Raw genomic sequence first — 25,091 nt, forward strand, 5'->3', positions numbered from 1 at the left:
GTACAACTTCGCCTTTCGTGCTTAACTTACGAGTACAATATTGGTTTTTTTTTATTTTTCTTTACAAATTAGCCCTTGACTACAATCTCACCTATTGGTAAGTGATGATGCAATCTAAGATGGAAATGGGCTAATCTGTTAGGAGTAGGATGTAAATCCACAGCCCCATCGGTTTCTACACGACATCGTACCGGAACGCTAAATCGCTTGGCGGTACGTTTTTGTCGGTAGGGTTGTAACTAGCCCCAGTCGAAGTCTCCCATCAGCCAAAGCATTTGAGCTACGCTACTCGCTATTGCTCGCTACTCGGCTAACTTGAAGACTTCGCCTAAGCGTCAAGCGAGTTATTTAAGGCTTAATAAAATTGAAATTGACCGATCGTCTGTGTAGATAGCAAATAATAACTAGTGCTATTTAAAATAAAGTGTCGTTTAAAGTAAATAATAAATGATGCACTCACTTGCGCTCCTCGATCTCCATCTCTGTATTCTTGTTGGCGAGCGTGAACACGCGCAGCGGGCACGTCGCCCACGCGCGCCGCGTCGACAGGATGTACGGCAGCAGCAGCGTTAGACCTGCGTATACAGGGAAAAAACTAATAAAATAAAACTAAATATTAATTCGTGTAAAAATAGAGTGCTGTAGCTCACACGAATAAAATAAAACTTCTTACAAAAAAAAAGAAAGCGCCATCTATAAGCTTCAGACATAACTCAACAGGTTCTTGAATTGTACAAAAAGGGATTGTTTCAAAGTTGTCTAATAACGCCATCTACTGGTATGGTAGTTTAACATAACACACACTGTTTCACTATGCACGTAGATGGCAGCACGCATCTTAAATGTATCGTCCGATGACACTTTTAGTAACGCATTCACCAACTTAGTCCCCAAGTCAAGCGTGCGTAAGGAAGTTTTCCTTCAATAGATGAAATGAGTCTTCATCATTTATTCAGTTTTTTTGTTGTAGACATACGAATTACAAGTAGTGGTAGAATAATATTGAATCTTCCGGGGAAGTACCATTACCCAACACTTTTTGTCTCCTGCGATCTTTTTATTTTCTATTATTCGTACGGCCTATACTTTTTGCATGCTGTGGCTACCTATAAGTAAAATTATATGTGTTATGCTACCCTTATTTGTAAAATATTTTGTATGTGTTGATATAATTTTGTTGGTGGTCCAAATAAATAAATAAATAAATCTTTTAATCCTGAAACTCGGAAGTTCCACCAGAGGTCGAACTTTCGAGTTCAGTGACGCTACAACACAACAGTGTCCACAGCACACTCGGAAAAGTAATTCATTTTTATGTCTAATGTCTCATGTAATTGTCGACGAAATAACAAACGAAGAAACAAAATATACCCTTTTTTTAGATTGGCCGATGCAGGACATTGTATTCTGTTATAGGCGCTGTTTTCTACTAATAATATTCAGGTGGGTAATACAGTTGTAGAATTATTAGTATGTAACCTCTCTTTCATGCTAATAATCTACAACTGGAGCAGCCAGGAGTACATACCGCCATCATCATAGAGCCACCAGACGTCGACTGTGCCGGCCTGCTTCTTGGTGAACTGCTCCACGGAAGTGAAGGAGGACACGCGGCGCGCGCGGTTCACTATGCCGATGCGGCGCACCACGTCGCCCAGGGTTTTACTGCCAACACCAATGACGTAGTTATAAATTCCTCCTCTGTTAGTGTTTGCTATTGGTCAATTAGTACTCATATTGAACCAATAACATATTACGTTCCTGAGCCAAGCTTTACGTAATATGATAATAATTAGCTAGAGAAAAGTATTTTTTATTAAAATTTATAGGCAAACCCACAGAATAAAGACCATGTAAACCATAAAAAAAAACGTCACGCGTCTCCTTGACATCCGCAAAAACAAAGTTTTTTCATAATTTGTATTTCAAAATTTAACACTAACAACAATTACGTAAATTAATATAATAATCAAACAATGAAAAAAATACTTTAACTCATTTCTTTAGTTTTTGTAAACAGTTTTAAACATAAGATACCATTTTCCTTGAATAATGTGTCGTACAGACTCGAGAATGTATTCGTTTTCGAATTTTATATTTGAAGTGGCCTTTGCCTATTATTGATTAATCTGTAGGCAAACCACATGGCACAGTCTTCATTCCTGTGTACAGGAGTGCAGGGTATTTGATTTATTTATTTCATCAATTGATTTTTCATTATACTTTTTTACTAGTAGACCCCGCGATTTGATCCGCGTGGAGCCCTTCTTCTCAATATAATACAATGCATAGTGTGGTCATATCTCAAACGGATTATATATCATAGATATCTCATATAGGGCAGCGTTCTCGAAGAAAATCGTTTGCTCTACCTCTCTTTGTTCTGCTTCTGGAACTTGCCGGTGGGATCGGGCGACACCTTGGGCAGCTCGCCCGACACTATCGATACGTCCGACAAGCTGCTACCTGAAACAATTTTTATACACTTAAAATTAACTTACTTACACTTAATTTCCTTCATGAATCATCATCATCATGATGATAATTTCCTTCATAAGTATGACTTTAAATAACCCATTTAACCAAAACAACTAAAAAGAAGGAAATTGATCAAGCAATCACGACTACAAACAAGTATGGTCGGTGTAGTTATAAGCACATGAGACTTGACATCTACACCTCAGGTAGATGGACGTAGAACAGCAATTTGTAGGATGCGTTCCCTACATGCCTTGCGAAAAGTTAGTTTATAGGTTTCCACTGACTTAAGTCATCTGCTTGCTTGGTCAATCATAACTAAAATACATGTTTTGAAGACATAACTGAACTATTTTCCAATAAATTACTTATATGTAGTTTATTATACTGAAGTGAGCTATTATACGGGATATGAGCTTACAATCGCTAATTAGTGAACCTTACCTCTCGACTGAGTGTTCAAACTTTCAGTAGATTTCGAGTCTTTGAAGTTGTCGCCCATGGAACCTGTGGAAGATAAACTGAAATTACAGTATACGCTACAAACCTAAAAACCGATTTGGTATAAAAAGCTTAAAATATGCAATCATCAATACACCAATAAAGCAAGCAATACAACAATGCAAAATTACGAGTTTCCGTAACTCATAATTTTGCTTAAAACTTAAAACGAAACAGTTACAACAGCTAAAACTGCCTAAAGTGACAATAGTAACTGTGAAAGCGGCTGTAAGGCTCACAAAGCGAAAGCCAATGAAAACAAATTAAAAGTATCGATGCCAACATATAGCAATTTTAGTTTTTTTCACACAGATCAGTTGTGTTATTCGCAAGTTTAAATAGGAGTAAAATGTAAATCCATGCAAACGTAAAAGATCATGTGCTTTTGTGTGACCTCTAAACGTGATAACTCAAAACATATATTATTTTTAGAACACAGGAGTAGGGGACAATTTAAACCAATTCGAGTATTCAGAGAAATCTCAAAAACAAAAACATTTTGAAATGCAATATTTTTTTGAAGTAAATCTTCTTTATGTACGTGTAACGTAAAAGTATAATCGGACGATGCGTGCTGCCATCTACAGGCACGGTGAAGCAGTGTTTGTTATTTTAACTACCAGTAGATGGCATTTTTAAAAAACATCGAAACAATCCCTTTCTGTACACTGACGGACCTGTTGCGATGCAATAACGCCTGGGATTCATAGATGGCGTTTTTGGTATTTTTATTTAAAGAAGTTTTACTGCAGTCTAAAGCACGTAAGTTTTTTGGAACATACTTTTTTTTTATAATCATGCAACATATAGTAAACATGCAACATTTTTTAAATGATAAAAGCGCTTTTTCTCTCTCTCGTGCGTGCGTGCGTGCGTATGCTCGTACTCACGCTGCAAGGCGGAGTGGTCGCGCGCTGCGTCGTCGAGGTAGGCCTGCAAGTCAGAGTCGAGCGCGTCGCGCGTGTACAACCCACCTTCCACCCGCAGCAGCGCCAGCGCCATGTGCACGTCCAGGGCTTTGCTTTCAATGGAAATTCAACTATTACAATCACATCTCATCTTTGTTTTTTTTTTATTCTTTACAAGTTTGCCCTTGACCTACAATCTCACCTGATGGTAATTGATGATGCAATTTAAGATAGAAGCGGGCTAACTTGATAGGCGTATGATTAATGTCTACAACCATTTCGATTTCTACACAACATTGTACCGGAACGCTAAATCACTTAGCGGTACGTCTTTGCCGGTAGGTAGTAACTAGCCACAAGGCTCCCACCAGCTAAAATATAATTTAGCGTTCATAGAAAGAGAATTGGCGTGTAACTTGGCTACAGGCCTTAGATGCAACTAGTACTAGTTGCATCTGAGGCCTGTAGTAGTTGTACTGTTTATTTGTATAGTACCTACTAGTTCCTTCAACTAGTACTATACAAATAAACAGTACAGACATTTTTCGTTAAGTCTTTTAAGGTAGAATTAAAAACATACATACAGCCAAACATTTTTCGGTAGTCGGTTAAAAATCTCACTCACTGCATGACATCGACGTAGTCCGCCAGGGCGCTGCGGTCGCACGTCTGCCAGTCCTCCTTGAAGCCCATCATTAGTATGTTCGGCTTCAGCTTACCCACGCCGCTCGCCTACAAATTCAACCGACTTCAAAATCACAAAAATAAGCTAAAAGTCGAAAAATAACATCGTATGTGTAAGGTCTCTTATCCTTACTGTAATAGCAGTTAGTCCCTGCTTCATCACTACGCTATTATGGCCAGCACTGGACGTCCGATCTCCACCAACAGAATGACAGAATGCCCGCTTTCTCCCACAACCGGTGTATATATAGACAAACACTACATCATTCATCATATCTTCTGATCTCTTTGATCGAAGCCAGTGGCGTATTAATTAAAGCCGTTTCTGAGACAGCCACAGGAAAGAACTGTCTGAAAATCCTAAAACTTTATGAATTAAATGGCTTGAGTCAATGCATCAGTGTATTGGCACCGCCTTCAAAATGATCAGAAGGTAGCACATAGGATATTATTTTCGGTATATCATAGTCGGTTTTCCTTTGTTGGTGAAGTAGTCTCAGCTACCATCAGACTATAAATATATCTATATTTTAAACTGACACTAGCTGGGAATCGCACTCAGGAATTCTCTAGTGAGAACCACAGTACTATCAGTTACGTCAATAAATCATGGGATAAAAACGATTCAAAATAAGCGTTTTTTCTGGCCTTTTGCGTATACCTGTATGAGCGCGCTGGCGCCATCTTTGAAGCTGACGTCATCGACGAGCGTGTAGAACGCCTTGATCTTGCGCTTCAAGAACCAGTGGTACGCGCGGTTGGACAGCGCCTCGCGCGTGCGGTGGTTCACTGGACTCTGGAAATGACCCATCTACATTATCAACCCATATTTAGCTCACTACTAAGCTCGAGTCTCCTATCAGAATGGGAGGGGTTAAGACAATAGTCCACCAAGCTGGCCCACTGCGGATTGGCAGACTTCACACACGCAGAAAATTAAGAAAATTCTCTGGTATGCAGGTTTCCTCACGATGTATTTCCTTCATCATTTGAGACACGTGATGGACGTGAGGCAGTGGTCATATCCACTGGGCTATCACGGCTAATAATGACATAGCGAAACTTATTCATTGATAAATATCATGAAGTAGCTAATTAGTGAAGTGCAGAGTGTCAGTTGCAACTATCTCGTCGATATCAACAAAGTCAGATACAGGCTGCATTCATACCATAATCAGAAAGTGCAAAGGCTTATATCAGGCCTGTCCTGAAGTAATCAAGAAAATCACTGCACAGAGGTCGTCGCCGTAAATGTCTTGTCATCAGAAGCCCTATCTTGTTCTTATAAATGAGGTATACCTGCAGGATGTGTCCGCACAGCATGAGGGACAGGCCCTTGGTGAGCAGATACGTGAAGTCGGTCAGCAGCGGGCGCTCGCCGGGGAAGCCCGTCAGCACCAGGATTTGAGGCCTGGGAAGTACAATATTGTTGTGAATCTAGAAGTTTCTCAGTATTATGTTTACCAGACGATCAACTACAAGCCAACTCAGAGCTTACAATCTAAGACTCAGGGGTAGAATTTTAAAAAATCTTGAATTTTTAAAAATATAAATTTCCTTTAACTTTCAAACTTTGTCTCACCCACTTATGGTTTGTTTTTAAGCAACAAAAAGTATTCTAAAATCGACTCCATATTATAGTCTCAAATCGTGCCAAGTTTCATTTAAATTGATTCAGTAGCTTCAGCATGATGCCCGGTCAACAAAAAACACAAACAGACAGACAGACAGAGAAAAATAATATTTATAGCTAGTCCTCCAAGTAAAATTTTCAAAACATCTTCAATGCACTTTGGACCTGTCACACTTTCATTAGAAGTATAGATATACATTGTGCTTAAAGGCTATAACGAAATAATACAATATATAAATCATGTTACTTGATTGATGTTAGCAATTATATTTCACTTGAAAATCTTTTTCACCTGTAATTTTTAACGTGCTCAGTGACTTGGTTCAACTGATGGACGCCGGACAGCGCCACTTTGTACGTCTGCGCCTGCGTCGTAGAGCCCCAGTTCACATCTACAACACACAAACACAAATGTACATCCTTACACTAGCGACTTCGACTATTAATAACAGGACCTGCCTCGCTAACCGTTACCCCTCTGGCAAAGATCAAAAATCAATGATCTAACGCGTTTATAAAAACTGTTGCTATAGAATCGATGTTTCATTGTTGTAATCGTTTTCGTCGTGTAAAGAACTCCCTAAAAATGCCCAAAGTAAAAGATGGAGTAACGTTACATTTGTAAGTATTTCTACCATAATTTTATCAAATTTGTAATAAAAACAACTTCTTAAAAGAATCGATTCTTTTGACGGAACAGCTAAAAACTAACAAGTAATCGAATATTATATGTATATATTCTGTGTATAGTCTAAGCGATGTGTTGGTTAGTCTGTGTAAAAATTACGCGTGTGTGTATTGCGAGTCAAATATATAGTTGTGTGCAGTGTATGGACACAGAATATATTTAATGGTGTTAAATGTATTTGATGTGCGAGTTTTTCTCGTCCGCTTCAAAAAACGACAGACTTTTTTGTTGGTGAATTTGGGTGCGAAACAGGTCCATAGTCTAAATAGTCAAAGACTAGCTATGATCCCTGCATATTTCCCTTGATTCTTCAGTCAGTTTAAGGTACTCTTCACCTGGGCCTGTAGCCAAGTGGCACGTCGATTCTCTTTCTACAAACGCAAGCGCTTGGAAAATTCAAAAATGTATGGAAATGACATTTACTATCGGTCACGTGATCAAGTTGTTGCTCTGGATTTTATTGAGTAAGTCCCGAATTATATTCAGAAACGTTTGGGAAAGCCGTTTCCCTTTTTAACACATTTCCATTCGCTCTTGCCCTTTAGTTAATTTCCTTTCACTCTATACCTGTGCCTGAACCATCTGAGAAATACCTTTCTCGATTAATTCAATAATAATTAATCGATAAATGATTCATTGAGAATGTCCTGAATTTGATTCCTTTCTATCCTTCTTCTTCTTCTTTCCTTGGCCTTTTCCGCACTTGGCCACCAAAGGTTGGTCCATTTGTGTGCCGGTCCCCGCTGGAGTCACTCCAGCCGTTCTATCCCATCGTCAACACTCACCAGGTTTCCGGTAGGACACGAGCAGGTAGAGCGCAAGCAGGCATGCGATGGTGAGCAGCGCCGTGCTCCACGAGATCACGAACATGATGGCCACGCACACCATGGCGCCCAATAGCGACAGCCACATGTTGTACAGCTGCAACAACAATTACATTCAAATGGAGGATAGAGGTATACCCAGAGAAGAGGAAGGAAATTTGCGCGCCGTTATTTCGATTTAAAAGAGGTCTCCTTACACAGCACCCATCCCGTGGCAACGCACTGCCAAAATACCTAGGTGTGACCTTTGAGACCTGCACGAATTTCGCGACTCACATACAGAAAGCCAGAAAAAGAGCTGATGTTGGGTCGTCTCTAGCCTATGATATGCGCTAAAAGCAAATTATCTCTCCGCTCCAAGGTCCAAGACCTGCATCCGTTCAATAATGACCTACGCTAGTGCAGAGTTTGGCCACCGTCGAAAGGCTAAAACCCCTCCAGCTCCTCCAGAACCGATTTATGCATCAGGCCACGGGCCCTTCGTGGTTTGTGCGCAATAACGACTTACATAGAGACCTAGATCTCCCCAGAAGCCCAATACAACTCTCGAAAAGTTATTTTGTGAGAGCCGCCCCCCACCTCACCCTACAGCAACTACACCCCCAATTCCAACGCCGATTGTAGATCTAGACGCCCAAAAAACGTCCTTTACGATCCTGACATAATGAACAACAATGTTCCCCGACAAAACCACAACGTCTTCGCCGGCGAAGACCAGGTCCCCGATATATGACGTCACCCGGACGTGGACTTTTTATAACCTTTATAGCGATCTCGGGGGCGAACAAAAGCGAAGTGTTTGTTGGAGAGAGCCGCTGGATGCCGGCGGCTTGTACCATGGTGTTTGGTCCATGCAAGAGCCCTATATCCAGCAGTGGACATTCTTTTGCTGATAATGTTGATGATGAATATGATGATACATGTAAGTAGCTTACCCTGAAGGTAGGCCTCCAGCCGACCGGCTTGGCGAGGCTGGCGTGGAAGGTGGCGAAGTTGATGAGAGCGTATGCCGCCAGGAAGAAGTTGGAGATCAGCGGCGCGATCTGATTCAGACCACCTGCCACAGGGAAAATAGGTTATCTATTTAATATTATGAAGAGATAACAATTAATTTTTTGCTTGACGGCTTGACTTTTATCGATACTCCCAATAATTCAACTAATTTACCCAAACCTTTAAGAAATTATATATCTTTCTCAGAAATCAGTCTATCTATTAATGAAAACTGCATGGCATTTGGTTTTATACTGTGTAAATGTCATCGTAACATTGTGAAAACCGTTAGATTATTATTCTCGCGAGATTGTGAAGTCTCGAAAAATTCGATACCGCTACATATTGCTTACAAATTGACGTGTGTATTATTCGGTAGATATTAAGGTAGAACGTACAAATACGTTCAAAAAAAACCTAACCATTGGTTTCTGAGCCACTGTATGTTGCGGATTTACAATCTCTCGACAGTTCACAACGCTAAATCGCTTGGCAGCACATCTTTGGCGGCATGGTGATAACTAGCCACGGCCGAAATCTCCCGCCAGCCAAAATCTAACGGTATTTACGATTTTACAGTGTCATTAACATACATAACCCTCACCCATAAGTATGAAGGACACGGCGATGACGAAGGTGAGCGCGTACCCGCGCACCGGCTCGTTGTTGGCGCCGTACCCCTTCGCGAAGAACTCCAGGTACGGATACAGCTTGTCTTCACACAGCGCCTGGCATTGTCAATCAGTGTCAATATGTCAGCGCGAGTAAGTCATTTGATCGGTCGCCTCGTGTCGTCATGAGCCGGGATAGTACAAAGATGGATGGGAATTAGTGGGAGACCGAGTGCGATATAAGCAACCGCTTGGGCGGTCTAGCTTTGAAACCACCGAAAGAGGCCATCGCCGAGCCGGTAACCCCGAGACCCGTGAGGGTCTGCGTGGATGATCTCTCGTCGTCTAGCTCATTCGGTCCTGGCGCTCGATCCGTCCACACCTTTTGTTGGATAATAATCCTTTATGGGTTGATATGGAATAGATAGGTAGGTGACTTTGAGTGGAAAAGGGGAGTGTTAGTTAACTGTCAAAGACGTCTTAAACCCTACACACAACGGTCACAAGTCCGTGACTTCACTCAAGGCCATTCTCTGCCACTCGAGGGTTTATTGATAACATTCTTAGTGGGAATTGTTAGGCCTGATAGACTTTCATTCAATAAATTGTGTTTAGCTCTTCACATCCGCTTCTGATATCAACTCGTTTTCTCCAACATATACATGTGGGAGCGAGGTGTGAGTCGTTGACTTGGTCGTTCATTCTATCGGCTCGTACTGACATGAATAGTAAGTAGTACGAATTGTTTCATGAATGGCGACATAAGGTAAGGAGATCAGTCAGTCCAGGTAAGTGTTAGTCGTTTTCAAAGGAACTTTTAAACCTGTACCTAGAGTCATACTCACAAGCCTCGGGCACTTCTCAATGTTATTATTTCGGCAGTTTATTTCGTTACATTAATGGTGGGAATTGTAAGATTTGATAAGATTTAATTTAATATTTGTGTTTTGCCCTTTATATCAACTTCTGATGTCAACCCGTTCTCGATACACATAATACATATGATGACAGTATTCATCATCATGCATCATATAAATGAAAAAAACTTTACTTGAAAAACTTTAGGAGCGGACACGAGCGAGGCAAGCGCCGAAGATAGAGTAGCAGCGAAGCATCCGCCGTAGATCAGCGGACCGAACGCAGACACCAGCCGAATCACCTGCGCACAATGTATCATGTTTATATACAAATATATCAAAATTATTTTGAACTGACCCCTCAGCATGAAGTAAAAGTAATGAAGTATGAAGTAAAAAACGCACGTCGTACTGAAAAAGACTGAAAATTACATATTTCTCTCTTCAAACATCACACACGCACTATGGTTTAAATATCTCATATGACACTTAACGGGATATATAATATTAAAAAAAAGTGTGCATATCGGGATATTTGACAGAAGTGATAATTTAAACGTACAATTTAAACGCGGCAGACAGAGTGGCGTCGTAACGCGTTACGTTATAAACCGGTTTCCCTCCCATAAGAAGTTATCACTTGAAAAACTTGTACATCTCGGGACGCCCGACAGAAGTGATAACTTAAACCTGCTGCCATGCGCGTGAAAGAAAGGAAAGCCAGACAGAGTGGCGCCGTAACGCGTTACGTTATAAACCGGTTTCCCTCCCATAAGAAGTTATCACTTCAAAAACTTGTACATCTCGGGACGCCCGACAGAAGTGATAACTTAAACCTGCTGCCATGCGCGTGAAAGAAAGGAAAGCCAGACAGAGTGGCGCCGTAACGCGTTACGTTATAAACCGGTTTCCCTCCCATAAGAAGTTATCACTTCAAAAACTTGTACATCTCGGGACGCCCGACAGAAGTGATAACTTAAACCTGCTGCCATGCGCGTGAAAGAAAGGAAAGCCAGACAGAGTGGCGCCGTAACGCGTTACGTTATAAACCGGTTTCCCTCCCATAAGAAGTTATCACTTCAAAAACTTGTACATCTCGGGACGCCCGACAGAAGTGATAACTTAAACCTGCTGCCATGCGCGTGAAAGAAAGGAAAGCCAGACAGAGTGGCGCCGTAACGCGTTACGTTATAAACCGGTTTCCCTCCCATAAGAAGTTATCACTTCAAAAACTTGTACATCTCGGGACGCCCGACAGAAGTGATAACTTAAACCTGCTGCCATGCGCGTGAAAGAAAGGAAAGCCAGACAGAGTGGCGCCGTAACGTTACATTACGAAGAGTTTACCCTCCCATAAGAAGTTATCACTTATTTCGCTTCCTTCTCTCTTTTTACCCCGAATGCGCAGACGAGGACTCAGATAAACGGTACACTGGAATTTTCTCTGAGCAAATATAGTCATCAAACAATCCTCACGTCATTGCTGTGATGCAGTCCGTACTGACACGTGCCGTTGTGCCGACACTGGTCCATGGTCCAGTTGCCGACGTCCGCCAGGTCGCCCGACGCGTCGCGCAACACCGTCCAGCCCGCGATCAGCGCTATCAGCACGTACGATATCGTCGTCAGTAATATCGCTAGTAGTGTTCCCTTTGGTATCGATTTTTGGGGGTCCTGAAAGTAATTAATGACTGAATTTATCCAACACCAGACACAGGAAAAATCCTCGGATATGACGCAACAACCACTGAAATTAGATTATTTGACTAACGACGACCAAAGTCGCATTTGTCCCACAAGGGCGCATACGGATCTTAAAGCTGCTGAAAGTTACAGAGAATTTCATGAAATTTAATTTTACGCAAATAGAATTGAGCGTCCGCTAGTTTTATTTATTTATTTGTAATCAACAGCGTTACAGTACATGATTATTCGAATACATCTAAAATTAAACCTAAGTTAGTAATTACCTTTAGATCCCCTGATATATTAGCCCCCGCCAATATCCCGGTAGCGGCGGGGAAGAATATCGAGAACACGGAGAAGAAGTTATGCTCCACTCCCTCGAACATCCTGTAGTCCGGACCCACGTTACTACGTAGCACCGTCACTGAAAGAGTTTAGATGAAAAATAGGCCTTATTACAATATTTTTGACGATTCTCCTCCTCCCTTTATTCTTCTTTGTTTCCTTTAAACTTTAACGGAACTTATTGTATTAAAGCTTGCGGATATGGTTATCATGTTCATTTGCCAAGATTTGCGTGTCACGAAGCTGTAAAGGCAATGGATGGGGCACGTAGTTCAAAGAGCCGATAGTAAGCCCGAAGGCGCTGGAAAAGCGACCCAGAAAGCGCTGTATTGGTGTACCAATCTGTGAAATTGTTCGGGTTACAGTGAACTAGATGCAGACCGGATTAAGACTGTGTCTGGGAGTCCTTATAAGAGGCATATGTCAAGAAGTAAACATCTTCTAAATCTAAAGGCGATGATCTTTCTGATCATCGCCTTATAACGATGATCAGAAAGATCTGTTTCTTGTACGGTCACTTTACGACCATTCCTATAAACAAATGTGTTTCGAGTGTCATTGTCTCGTGGAGGTCGATCCTCTTCAGGAATAGGCGCTCATTCCTGTTTTTAAATGTCCAGGTTGAGTATGCTGTGTTCCAGACGCCTCGGACAGTCATCAATCAAGAGTCTGTTTGCTAAGATTTTAGGGTGAATAAGGAGTCGCTTTAGTAAGATACTGACTGTTGTAGCCCACGAATCCCTGGGCGACTTCCACGTCACTTTTGGGGCCGATGATGGAGCCGATGCAGAAGTCAGCGATGGCCGCCAGCAGGATGATCAGCAGCACTATCTGCGCCTTGGCCTCCCACTCCAGCCCCACTATCACGATGCCGGTTAATAGAACTATTGTTATGCAGCCGTATATTGCTTGGTCCTGTAACGAAAGATTAAGTAATTTGGTCAAAAAAAGTCAGTCATTAAGCTAGAGAGAAGTTTTTTTTGAAGCCCACCGAAAATGCTGCTTTTAATTTAATTTTTGACAAATAAAACATTTTTCTCTTCGAACTTGGCACCCAGATAGTGAAGTTGAACCCACCTTGGATTGCTAAAATATACGTTTCTTAAGAAACAATAAATAAATAGAGTATTTTATTAATGATTTCTACTTATGAATAAGGGGTCATTTACACGAGAGGCAACTCTACCGACGACCGCAGTCGACTGCAGTCGGCGACGTCTCGGCGGCAGGCGACTGCAGTCGGCGACGTCACGGCGGCAACCGACTGCAGTCGGCGACGTCACGGCGACAGACGACGGCGTCACTGACAGCAGTCGACTCTCGGCGGCTGTAGACGGCGATCGCCCACTGCAGTCGACTCCCATTGGCTGCCGCCGAGACGTCGCTGACTGCAGTCGACTGTCGTTGGAAGCAGCTGCCGCTCGTGTAAATGAACACCACTTATGATTTGTGCACCTTCAAGACAAGAGTGAATAGGCATTTTCTAGGCAAGCGCGCTCCAACCTAGACCTCATCAATGCTTTCTATTATGAATAATAATAAAAATAAAACCAAAACCTTTTCGTTTTGTAAACTTTTATTTGTAAAATTATTATCGTATTGGATCATTTAATTCTGACACAAAGCGGTAAAATCCCCATTATAACCCAAGACCCAACTCACCCAACTCTTGCTGACCATGTACGCGGACTCCGGTATGAGGGTGATGAGCGACTCGCCGAAGCCAACCACGTACATAGCGCACGCCACAGCATTCGCCATAGAGAATATCAACCCGATGGAGCCCCCAAACTCCGGCCCCAAAGACCGTGATATCATGTAGTACGTCCCGCCTGGGTGAAGGGTTAAATAGCTTTAGTAGAACATTCGATTATCCGTTTATTTCAATAACAATAAAAATAAAATACGTGTGACACTCGGGGACTGCCGTGGTAATGCTATTGTATAGCATTTTTTATCAACTTTTGCAATTATAATTATTTATTTATTTTATTTATTTACTTTTTCCTTAGAAAATAATGAAAGATAAAAAAAATAAAAATGTCTACGTTGAGCAGGAATGTAACTCTGGTATAATAAATTTCCCCTCAGTTTCACACCACTTGTCCAGTTGAGTCGGAATGTGTTAACTTGATGCACGGCTTGGGTGTTAGGTTTATTTTCGTTACGGAATTTCTTGATTCGGTCGCCAAGCTAAAAGCCCGCGATAAAAACTATGCAATAGCTTAAAATGTTAAAAAGTAGAAATTCTTAAAAGTAGAAGTCTATATTTATTATTTTTATATTCATGATGTTTTTTACTTAGATTAGGAAAATTCAGAGGATTCAGAGAATCGATTAAATATGAGTAAAAGTTTTAAAAAAAATTAAATAAGTGTAAAAATCAAATAGGTGTACCTTCACCTAAAACACTTCCTTTCACTTTCGTTAACCTGTTTGTCGGTGTCGGTTAACCTACAAACTGGAACACAGCAAAACTGCTTGGCAGCAGAACTGAACATGGCAGAATTATAGACCAAGAGCTAAGATCAATTCAACTTATAAAATTAAACTAAATTGGATATCGTACCTCCCTTGATGACTCCGTTGGTGCTGATGGCCGACATGGAGAGCGCCGTGATGGTGGTCACCACCGACGTGGTCAGTATCAGCAGCGATGCCTGCGCTGCCGACACACAGCACTATGTCACCAACAACTCATCACAATTGACACACTCCCCATAGTGAGTTGTGGTCATTTGACTATCAGCTAGTATCGTAAGTATATTAGAGCCATGGATCACAGATAATAAGTGTACTAAGGCCCAAGATAAATTCCACACAGAAAGATACAATAAAGATCACAATTGACACACTCCCCATAGTGGGTTGTGGTCATTTGACTATCAGCCAGTAACGTAAGTATATTAGATCCATGGATCACAGATATTAAGTGTACTAAGGCCCAAGATAAATTCCACACAGAAAAATTACAACCACAAGGAGTATTTTTTTTATTGAGAAAGATACAATAAAGATCACAATTGACACACTCCCCATATTGGGTTGTGGTCATTTGACTATCAGCTAGTATCGTAAGTATATTATTGCCATGGATCACAGATATTAAGTGTACTAAGGCCCAAGATAAATTCCACACAGAAAAATTACAACCCCAAGCAGTATTTTTTTTATTGAGAAAGATGCAATAAGGATCACAATTGAACCACTCCACATAGTGGGTTGTGATCATTTGACTATCAGCTAGTATCGTAAGTATGTTAGAGCCGTGGATCACAGATATTGTTCCGATTAGAAAAAATCATTCAATGTCAGATAGCCCATTTATCGAGGAAGGCTATATTTATCCTCGTATTCCTAAGGGAATGGGAACCACGCGGCGACAGATAGTAATTTATAATGAACTTCTTCATAAATTAATGACACTAATTTTGATTAATAAGCTTAGAACGATTGGATGTTTTAATAACATTTTATAAATACATAATAACATAATTTTAAATAAATAAGTTATAAAATAACATGCGCTTTCTACCTTTATTTCTAATTTGTTTCTTAGTAAACAGTCATCTAGTATGGCTTTAGTATAGGGTCTTGTTATTAAGATTTCTGTGACCCCAAAACTAAAGGCTTCTTGACATTGAGCATAGTATATTGTGCTTATAATTTGACTAGCGGACGCCCGCGACTTCATACGCGTGGAATTCAGTTTTTTACAAATCTCTCAGGAACTATGGATTTTTTCGGCATAAAAAGCCTATTTGTTAATCCGGAGTAAAACCCATTTTCATTCCAAATTTCAGCCGAATCGCTACAGTAGCCGCAGCGTAAAGGAGGAACAAACATACTTACTCACACAAACTATCGCGTTTATAATATTAATCTGATTTTGCTAACTAAGAAAGTAACATAGCGAAGTACATACCAATACCCGCCTGCCCCACCACCCAGGACAGGCGCAGGAAGAGCATGACCCCCCAGATGTTGAGCAGGCAGCGCATCAGCACCCCCTGGAGCCAGCCGAACTTCACGTTGGTGGCTCGCATGGCCGGCGCCCCCTGGTCCTTCTCCAGGGTCTGACCTGGCTGGAGAACACCGTTTGTTAAGTAAAGCCTCGATTATCCGGACGTCAGTTGTATGTATTCGCGATTATCCGGACTACCCATAAAACGATAAAAAGCATTTTTTTATTTCTTTACAAGTTAGCCTTACAACCTCACCTGCAGGGTTATTGTGTAACTCAGTGTACCATTCAAGGAGTCAGTCACTACATCGTTTTTCATCGTATTTTCGTTTTTGTAATCATCTAACATTGTGTTTTTAACAAAATTACACAATTATCGTAATTTTACGTAAAGTAACATTAGTATAGTAGTAGTAGCAGCTGGTAGTATGTAACGTTATTTTAAAGAAAACTGTTATTTAAGTAATTTCGTTGAAATAATCATGTTAGATGATTGTAGAAAAAAAAACGCTACCACTTAATGTAAAATTATGCAGTTAAGGTCATTACGTTGAGAACACAATGTTAGATGATTGCAAAAATTAAAATACGATGAAAAACGATATAGTGACTGACTACTTGAATGGTACACCGAGTTACATAATAGCCCTGCCGATTGTAAGTGATGATGCAATCTAAGATGGAAGATGGAAGAATGGATAGCCCGCTTCCATGTTAGAAGGAGGATGAAAATCCACACTCTCTTCTACACGACATCGTACCGGAACATTAAATCGCCTGGTGGTACGTCTTTGCCGGTATATGTAGAATATTGTACTTGTATCTGTTATAAGTAATCCCGCTACTATCTTAGACTGTATCACGACGAGATCACAGTTAAGGACTAACTTGTCGTTGAATAAAAATAATGTAAAAAAATATCTTCTATACATTCCATGTCCACATTTAAGTATTAATTACAAATATGCTCTTTAAATATATTATATCATTGTAATATTTTTACAATAACATAATTAAAGTTTTATCATATTTTATCATTCTTTTATGTATCAAGAATATTTATTTTTCCACGCATCACAACAATATTATTATAACGTAATAATCAATCACATGCCGTGGTACTGCGACGTTGCACGTTAAATGCATTTAATAATCGCATTAAACCGTTACCGATCACGATACGTTACATACCTAACCTAGGTATATGTATTATACTCTTCCATCGGTGAAGGAAAACATCGCGAGGAAACCTGCATGCCAGAGAATTATCTTTAATTCTCTGCGTGTGTGAGGTCTGCCAATCCGCATTGGGCCAGCGTGGTGGACTATTGGCCTTACCCCTCTCATTCTTAGAGGAGACTCGAGCTCAGCAGTGAGCCGAATGGGTAGATGACGACGACTCTTTCCACAAATCCCAACCTATATAAAAACGTTCGTTTGTTTAACATCTAAAACCACTAAGTTGAGTTTAAGAATTCTTACACTTTAAGATAATTATAAAATCTGTAATAATTTTTGTCGAACAATTTACCCTATTGGGGCAAAAGTGGTCAAATATAGTGTTACATGTTCCTAGATTACAGGTGATATTAACATTTATTATTTATTGTGTAGGGGGGGTATCAATGTTGGTATAAATAGTAGGGTATTTGATGACTTGAGCTCAGTTGTTTGTGAGGCAGCATAGGCACCGTCACGCTGCCAGTCGTGATGGTGATTTTATTTTGTGTTGTAATTATTGTTTACACAAATTGTTTAGTGTAGGCATGGAAAACATGTTGGGCAGGGAAGATGAATGTTAATGCATTCTGAAAGGATCCTTTAAACCTACTCCCAAGGTACAATTCCTGGGACCTGCTCGAGGTGTTTCCTCTACCACCAAATAATGGTACAATCACTGTCGCTGCTACCCGTCACATGTCACAATAGTCCGTCGTTGGGTCTTTGGCAGTAGTCCTAGTCAATTTATGTCATGTTTTAGTAAGGCGTAGGCAACCTTACCACAGAATAGCTTCCTAGAAGTTTTGATAGAGTCCACAGAGAAAATTAACTTAATTAATTAAATACTCTGTTTCAACCTCCACATTACTTGTGCACCTTTACAGAACAATATTGATTAAATACAAATCTACTTTAAGCAATAAAGTTCTGAAATGCAAGTCACATAGGCTAACCACTGAACCAACGAGGCAGATCCTAAACTGAAGGTTATTTTTATTATTTTTCAAGTTAACCTTTGAATCTCACCTGATAATAAGTAATGATGCAATCTAAGATGGAAGCGCTCTAACTTGTTAGGATTTCGATAAAAATCCAAACCCCTTGCGGACACGACATCATACCGGAACGCTAAATCGGTACGCTAGTATCGGTTTGCCTGTACGGTGGTAACTAGCCACGGCCGAAGCCTCCAATCAGCCAGACCTGGATCGATTAAGAAAACCTCAATCAGTCCAGCCAGGGATGAACCCAAGACCTCTGTATTGTATATCCACCACGCATACCACTGCGCCACGGAGATGTACCAAATACCACCCACGCGACATTCCATCGCCTTCAACCTTCAAACAATGCACCAAATGAGTCACCACTCATAACTGGTGGCAATTAGTCACATTTGTGGCTAGCCCATGCAATTGTTATAGGAAGTACCTACCACTACCTACGAGTTACGACGGAGCGCGACCTACCACCGGGTTAATAGGGTCTTGACATACCGGTTCAGTTCATATTACAGCGTTGAGGTTACTACGACGTGAAATAATTGGGATTAATTAATTTACAAGTCATGCTATACACATCTATGCCCACTGTCTTAGTGGTCAAGTGACCATTAGGCCAGGGGCGTAGCTACTGCCATGTCAGCCGTATCAATGATACGGGGCCCCCGAACTCCAAGGGCCCCGTAAAAATGTAATCTACAATATTACTTAATCTGGTGGTGCTTCCCGGGAAAAAGAAACTTAGTCGGTCCTGCTGGCCTGTTCACTAGTTTGGACTTTATTATCAACCAAAAAACATCAAATCATTTGAGACAATGTCATTTACCTGTCCACCAGTCGGCACCGGTTGACATTTGTTACATAATTAGAATCTCAGTCCATACTATTATAAAGCTGAAGTTTGTTTGTTTGCTTGAACGTGCTAATCACAGGATCTACAAGTCCGCTATGAAAATTTTTGTTCAAATCAAAGAATCTATTATCGAGGAAGGCTATTATATTATCCCCGTATTCCTACGGGAACGGCAACTACGCGGGAGAAACCACGCGGCGTTGCGTATATGTCAAAGTTAGTGAATTAGCCTGCTGGTCATTATTATCATTAAAATCTGATAATCATTGTTCCCAGAACGGCAAAGAAACTTTGACAAAAACTGAAATTACGAGTATGCCTGTCGTTATTTTGCTTTTAAATTGCTACAAACTCCGAAGTCAAGGCTCTTAGTATGTTGTACGGTTTTTGTTAGAGTTGTTCCGAGAAAAAAAAAAAGGAACCAGCTTCAAGGTATAAGGCATGCAAAAAAACATCAAACCACATAGTAGGCATCTATAAAAAGTTATGCGCAAACAATGTAGAGATCATACATAAAATATGTGCGTCGAATCGGGATCGGTTACGCTCATTCACGATCGAAACCTGTTCTGTTGTCTTATGTTGTTCATAATACGTACTATTATCGCGAATCGCGGCAAACTTTTAAGAGTGAAACGAACTGTCACCGTACCCATGTCTGAAAAACACTTTAGGCGTAAATATGTGCTTGCCTGTATGAATATCATCCACACTCTAATTTAAAAATACTCTAGCTGTGAGGAGCTGGAGCCAAAAACTTCGGGCAAACCGTTAGAGAAAAGAAGACTCAAAGAGATATCAATGACATATACCTAAATGAAGAAGTATATCATCCTGAATACGTCTCCTGAGACATTATATGGCGCCCGTGTCTCGGTCGTGACATCGTGACCCATTAATTGGTACCTCTTATTACGGAGTACCTCAATTGGTAAACAAGTGCATAGACAAAAGTCAAGTAGACATGAAGTGATTGCCTATGTCATTCAGTATAAAAACTGCCTTAACCCGTACCCATATAGCACGTCGATTCTCTTTCTACAAACGCTTACGCTTCGAAAATAACAATATGTAATGGAAATGCCACTTGGCTACAGGGGCAGGGGTCCAAAGGCAGAAGAGATGGACGGAACGACTCTCTAAGGGCGTCTCCAGTGAGACTCGAACCTGTACATATATATGTATTCTGTGCCTCAGCCTATATTTTGTCTCCGTGTTCCCGTGGTGGCCTCCATAGCAGTGTCATACTCGGTGGATTTACAAGACGGAGGTCTTGGGTTCTTTCCCGGGTTTTCTGAATTGGTCCAGGTCTTGCTAGTGGGAGGCCGCCAGCCGTGGCTGGTGATCCATTTTAGATTGGTGACACTTACCATCAGGTGAGATCGTAGTCAAGGGCTAACTTGTAAATAATAAAAAAAGGAATGGGAATTACGGGGTTGAAACCGCGGAAATCTGTTGGTCTAACATAAAAAGACTAATGCAAAACAAGGATGTTTCTACAGCCTTTCCTTATGAGTACTGTTTACCGACAAACAAATTAAAAATGAGGGTATAAATCACTAGCCATTTCACACCTAATAATAATTATAATTAACTTGTTCTTAAATTAATGAAAATAAATTTGATTAATAAGCATATAACAATTAGATATGGTTAATATCACATTTTATAAACAAACCATACATAATTTAAAATCAATAAGTTATGAAATGATATGTTCTACCTTCATTTCTAATTGATTTGTTGGTAAACAGTATTCATCAAGAAAGGCTGTAGTAGGTACTCTGTGAATTAACACGTGTTTGCCTATTTACTCTCACTTTGAAGATGAACAAACGACACGTGGCAGGATACGCGGACACCGGAAGGGCATTCAAGAGTAGACCTTAGTATTCGTCTCAGTCGTCGGTCTCTCTAGACATTGTCGTGTGCAAAGATTTATTACGTTTTGCAAACCAACCTCTAACAAACAGTTATTATCACACTACTATTATAAGGCGTGATTGTGTGTGTATGTTTGTTACTCCTTCATACCATAACTACTGAACCGATTTGACTGAGGTTTGGAAAGGATAGGTCGCAGATTGTGTGCAATTCTAGTAGTCGAATTTTGTAAGCTTATCCTGGAACAAAAATATACTTTTTATAGGGGGAAAATCCGCTATATAAAGTAAATTACTCGTAATTTTACTTAATTTCATTTAACGCGGAGTCACGGGCGTCCGCTACTAGAAACTAATTAATAATAATGTAAAAGTACAGTATCAAAATAATTGGACCTTGCTCACGAGTTTACCGCCATGTGGAATGTTGAGTCAACTGTTGTTGTTCCAATAGTTGTTTCAGTCAATGGTCTTATAGCGAAAAGCTTCGACCAACGCCTTAAGAAGCGTTCACTTAACTGTTGGATCAAGAGTCGGATACAGAAGGCAGTGATTCTTAAGACGGCGCGTATTGTGAGGAGGTTCCTCACTCTGGAGTCCTGACCACCGGTTGCTTGGGCACTCAAATGTCCTGCACCAGGAGGGTTTTTTTTTTATAAATTTTTAATAGTGTTTTGTATTATCTATTTTTTTACTAGCTGACGCCGCGCGGTTTCACCCGCGTGGTTCCCATTCCCGTAGGAATAGGGAGATAATACATATATAGCCTATAGCCTTCCTCGATAAATGGGCTATCTAACACTGAAAGAATTTTTCAAATCGGGCCAATAGTTCCTGAGATTAGCGCGTTCAATCAAACAAATAAACAAACAAACTCTTCAGCTTCATAATATTAGTATAGATTAACATCGTTAAAAATAAAAAAAGATAAATAAATCAAAAAAGTTCATCAATGTAAAAGCATAATCAAGTCTGTGTCCAAAATATTAGATCCGATTAAAATCAATAACCAACACTTTGTGTCCGAGCAGTGGCGTGCATAAGGTGATTAATCAGGGTATGCACTACTAAAAAAATTCAGCCAAACTGGGAAAATCTGCATCAGATAAGCATTAACAGAACATTTGTTAGGGTATGCTGTGCTTTAATGCATGTATGAAGTGCACGCCACTGTGTCCAAGCAACTGGCGAGCGAAGACGAGGGCAAAAGCTAGTCGGAGTATGTACCACGCGTTGTTGTATAAAACAGTCCATTATCAACCCATATTCTGCTCACTGCTGAGCTCGAGTCTCCTCTCAGAATGTTAGGCCATTAGTCCACCACGCTGGCCCAATGCGGATTGGCAGACTTCACACACGCAGAGAATTATGAAAATTCTCCGGCGTGCAGGTTTTTCCTTTACCGTTTGAGACACGTGATATTTAATTTCTTAAAACGCACACAATTGAAAAGTTGGTGGTGCATGCCCCTGACCGGATTGGAACCTACGCCCTCCGGAATCGGAGGCAGAGGTCATATCCACTGTACTATCACGGCTCTCAACAGTAAAACAGTCCACGTGGCGCATAAATACGAGTACGGCTTGACAACCTTGACCAGTGGCGATAGCCTGCGTCAAGTTATTGTATCAATGTTTTACTTTCAACTACATAGTTTAATTATAACTACGAGTATTAAATAGTGGTAGATAATTTTAATATTGACACGCGGTTTGATTGATTGATTTTTGATTTTTAAATGTCTTTATTATATAATATATTGTAACAGTGTTGTTAGAACAATAGACTTATAAATATTTCTTATTGCTAACATGCTATGGTCATTTGTTTGTACAGGCTTACACACCTTTATAAACATTTAGAATAATGGCAAGAAAAACAATTAGGACATAATTTACAAAGTAATAAACTATTATTAACTTAAGACATGTAGGTACCAACCTACCACTGCTGAGCGCCCGTTTGTTGCAAGCACTTATGATAATACATGTAGGTACATGACACGCGGTTTGAAGCACTAGTAAGGCCCCGCGGCGTCACCCGAATAAGTTGATTATCTATACTAATATTATAAAGCTGAAGAGTTTGTTTGTTTGGTTGAACGCGCTAATCTCAGGAACTACTGAGCTTTAAAAAATCTTTCAGTGTTTGATAGTCTATTTAACGAGGAAGACTATAGGCCCGTATTCCTATGGAAACCACACGGGTGAAAACGCGCGGCGTCAGCTAGTGTGGTAATACTGAAATGAAACGTTGTTTTAATAACCTATTTTTTTAGAATCAGCATTGCCAACTTGCGATGAATTCCCCAAATGCCGGGGATTTTGGGGAATTGAGATTGAGATGTTCTTTCCTAAATTTGGGGAGTTTCCGCTTCGATTTGTAGGGATTTAGAAAAATACGTACTGGCAACACCGATTTATTATTTACCATGTCAAATTGATAATGACTTGCCATTTCGTTTTATTTTTTCATTTGGAAATCGAAGCTGGCAGCATCCAATGGCATAAAACCTCAAAGCTAGGAAGTGATTGATTTATGGAAGACAATGAATTATTTCTGAGATGAAAAATATACTCCTTTAAAAATTTACGGGTCCTTTGCATTTTGGTAGTTGGGAGAATAAACTTCACGAAACTTAGGAGCGTTACAAAAACATAGCCTGCAAATATATCTGTTAAAGACGTCTTAACCGAAGAATAACCGGGGTATTCAAGCTCGGTTAAGATAAACCTTTTGTCCTTAACCGGCCTATGCGCTGGTGGTGGTGAACAGGAAATTTGGACATAACGGCGATTAACTTATTTAAACGGTTGATTATGTTTAAACGAATGTCGGTGAACTCGAAACTCAGTCATCTAACGAACTTTTACACACTTTGCTAAGACGCCATTCTTAGTAAGTAATAATGACTTTATTTATCAAACACTTGAGTGTAGAGTCACTCATTACTTAATCTCGTGTCTCCTACGTACGGAGTACATAAGTCCTACAAGTATACGGCACTTGTTGGTTACGTGCGTCTCATGCGAAGCTATTGATTCAGGTGTGTCCATAGCGTAAATATTTACAACATCCATCATCCATCGCATATCATAATGTGACAACTTAAGAAGAGTAGCTACTAGCTATAGCTTGGCTACTTCGTTCGTAACACTCCGCGATGAACCGCGCGGGCCGGGGGACGTGAAGCGATGAAAAACCCACGACTGATGCACGATAGCAGACGCCCCGCGGTTTCTGCCGCGTAATATTTTTTTTTTTTGGGGACGACAGGCAAAGGTTTTATACTTTTATAAAATATCGTAGACTATAGGGATAAAATACAGCCATTGTAACTCGGTGAAGAGTTTGTTGTTTTGTTTGTTTGATTGAAATTTATTAAAATACTGTTCCTGAGATTAACGCTTTTAATCAAACAAACAAACTCTTCAGCTTTATAATAGTATAGATTAAAGGTTAATCTTTATTTTCCTTAAAAACGTACGTTTGTTTTAATTGAGAGTTATAATTTAAAAAAAACACCAAAGTCAGAATAATCAGGAGAAAAAACATCCTGTTTGGTGGACAGGATGTTTTTTTCCTGAAATTCAGGAAAAAAACAAGATACGTCATAAAGATAATACTTATTTAAAAAAAAAGAAAATTAATTAAAAATATACAAAATTCTAACAATACGTTAATTCTATTTTTATATTTTAGAAAAATATTTTTATGCAGTACGGTTGCAATATATTAATAACGATTGAATATCTTGGAATTTTGCTTTACTGAACGAACGGTCCTGACTTAGGTTTTTATTGCCCAGTACAATATTTTAAAAATATGATAACTTAATGAGATGATAATGCCCTGTTTACTTTTGCCACAACGTAAAGACGGTAATACTAAATCAGAATGTGTCAGAATGTGTGTGCAAAAAAAAATTGCAAAACACACAACAAAAACTGTTTTTCCCCTG

The 25,091-nt window shown here is 40.1% G+C and overlaps 1 protein-coding gene across 2 annotated transcripts in view; it reads right to left on the reverse strand.

The window, feature by feature from the left end:
- LOC112046823 (bumetanide-sensitive sodium-(potassium)-chloride cotransporter) overlaps positions 1–25,091 on the reverse strand; it is a 49,730-nt gene that overhangs the window by 6,727 nt on the left and 17,912 nt on the right. The window contains exons 5-23 of one of the 2 annotated variants that reach the window (XM_052886414.1): positions 16,134–16,293; positions 14,778–14,873; positions 13,871–14,040; positions 12,931–13,123; positions 12,148–12,287; positions 11,654–11,851; positions 10,372–10,479; positions 9,314–9,437; positions 8,652–8,773; positions 7,678–7,813; positions 6,497–6,596; positions 5,871–5,982; positions 5,233–5,367; positions 4,513–4,619; positions 3,870–4,000; positions 2,923–2,985; positions 2,373–2,466; positions 1,529–1,665; positions 461–575 (exon numbers count right to left, since the gene is read on the reverse strand). In XM_052886414.1, coding sequence (XP_052742374.1) covers positions 461–575; positions 1,529–1,665; positions 2,373–2,466; positions 2,923–2,985; positions 3,870–4,000; positions 4,513–4,619; positions 5,233–5,367; positions 5,871–5,982; positions 6,497–6,596; positions 7,678–7,813; positions 8,652–8,773; positions 9,314–9,437; positions 10,372–10,479; positions 11,654–11,851; positions 12,148–12,287; positions 12,931–13,123; positions 13,871–14,040; positions 14,778–14,873; positions 16,134–16,293 — 2,441 coding nt within the window. The remainder of the gene's footprint in view (positions 1–460; positions 576–1,528; positions 1,666–2,372; positions 2,467–2,922; positions 2,986–3,869; positions 4,001–4,512; positions 4,620–5,232; positions 5,368–5,870; positions 5,983–6,496; positions 6,597–7,677; positions 7,814–8,651; positions 8,774–9,313; positions 9,438–10,371; positions 10,480–11,653; positions 11,852–12,147; positions 12,288–12,930; positions 13,124–13,870; positions 14,041–14,777; positions 14,874–16,133; positions 16,294–25,091) is intronic. The other variant, XM_052886415.1, reaches the window with a different exon arrangement.

The sequence above is a fragment of the Bicyclus anynana genome, chromosome 17, assembly GCF_947172395.1.
Source record: "Bicyclus anynana chromosome 17, ilBicAnyn1.1, whole genome shotgun sequence".
Classification (NCBI taxonomy): Eukaryota; Metazoa; Arthropoda; class Insecta; order Lepidoptera; family Nymphalidae; genus Bicyclus; species Bicyclus anynana.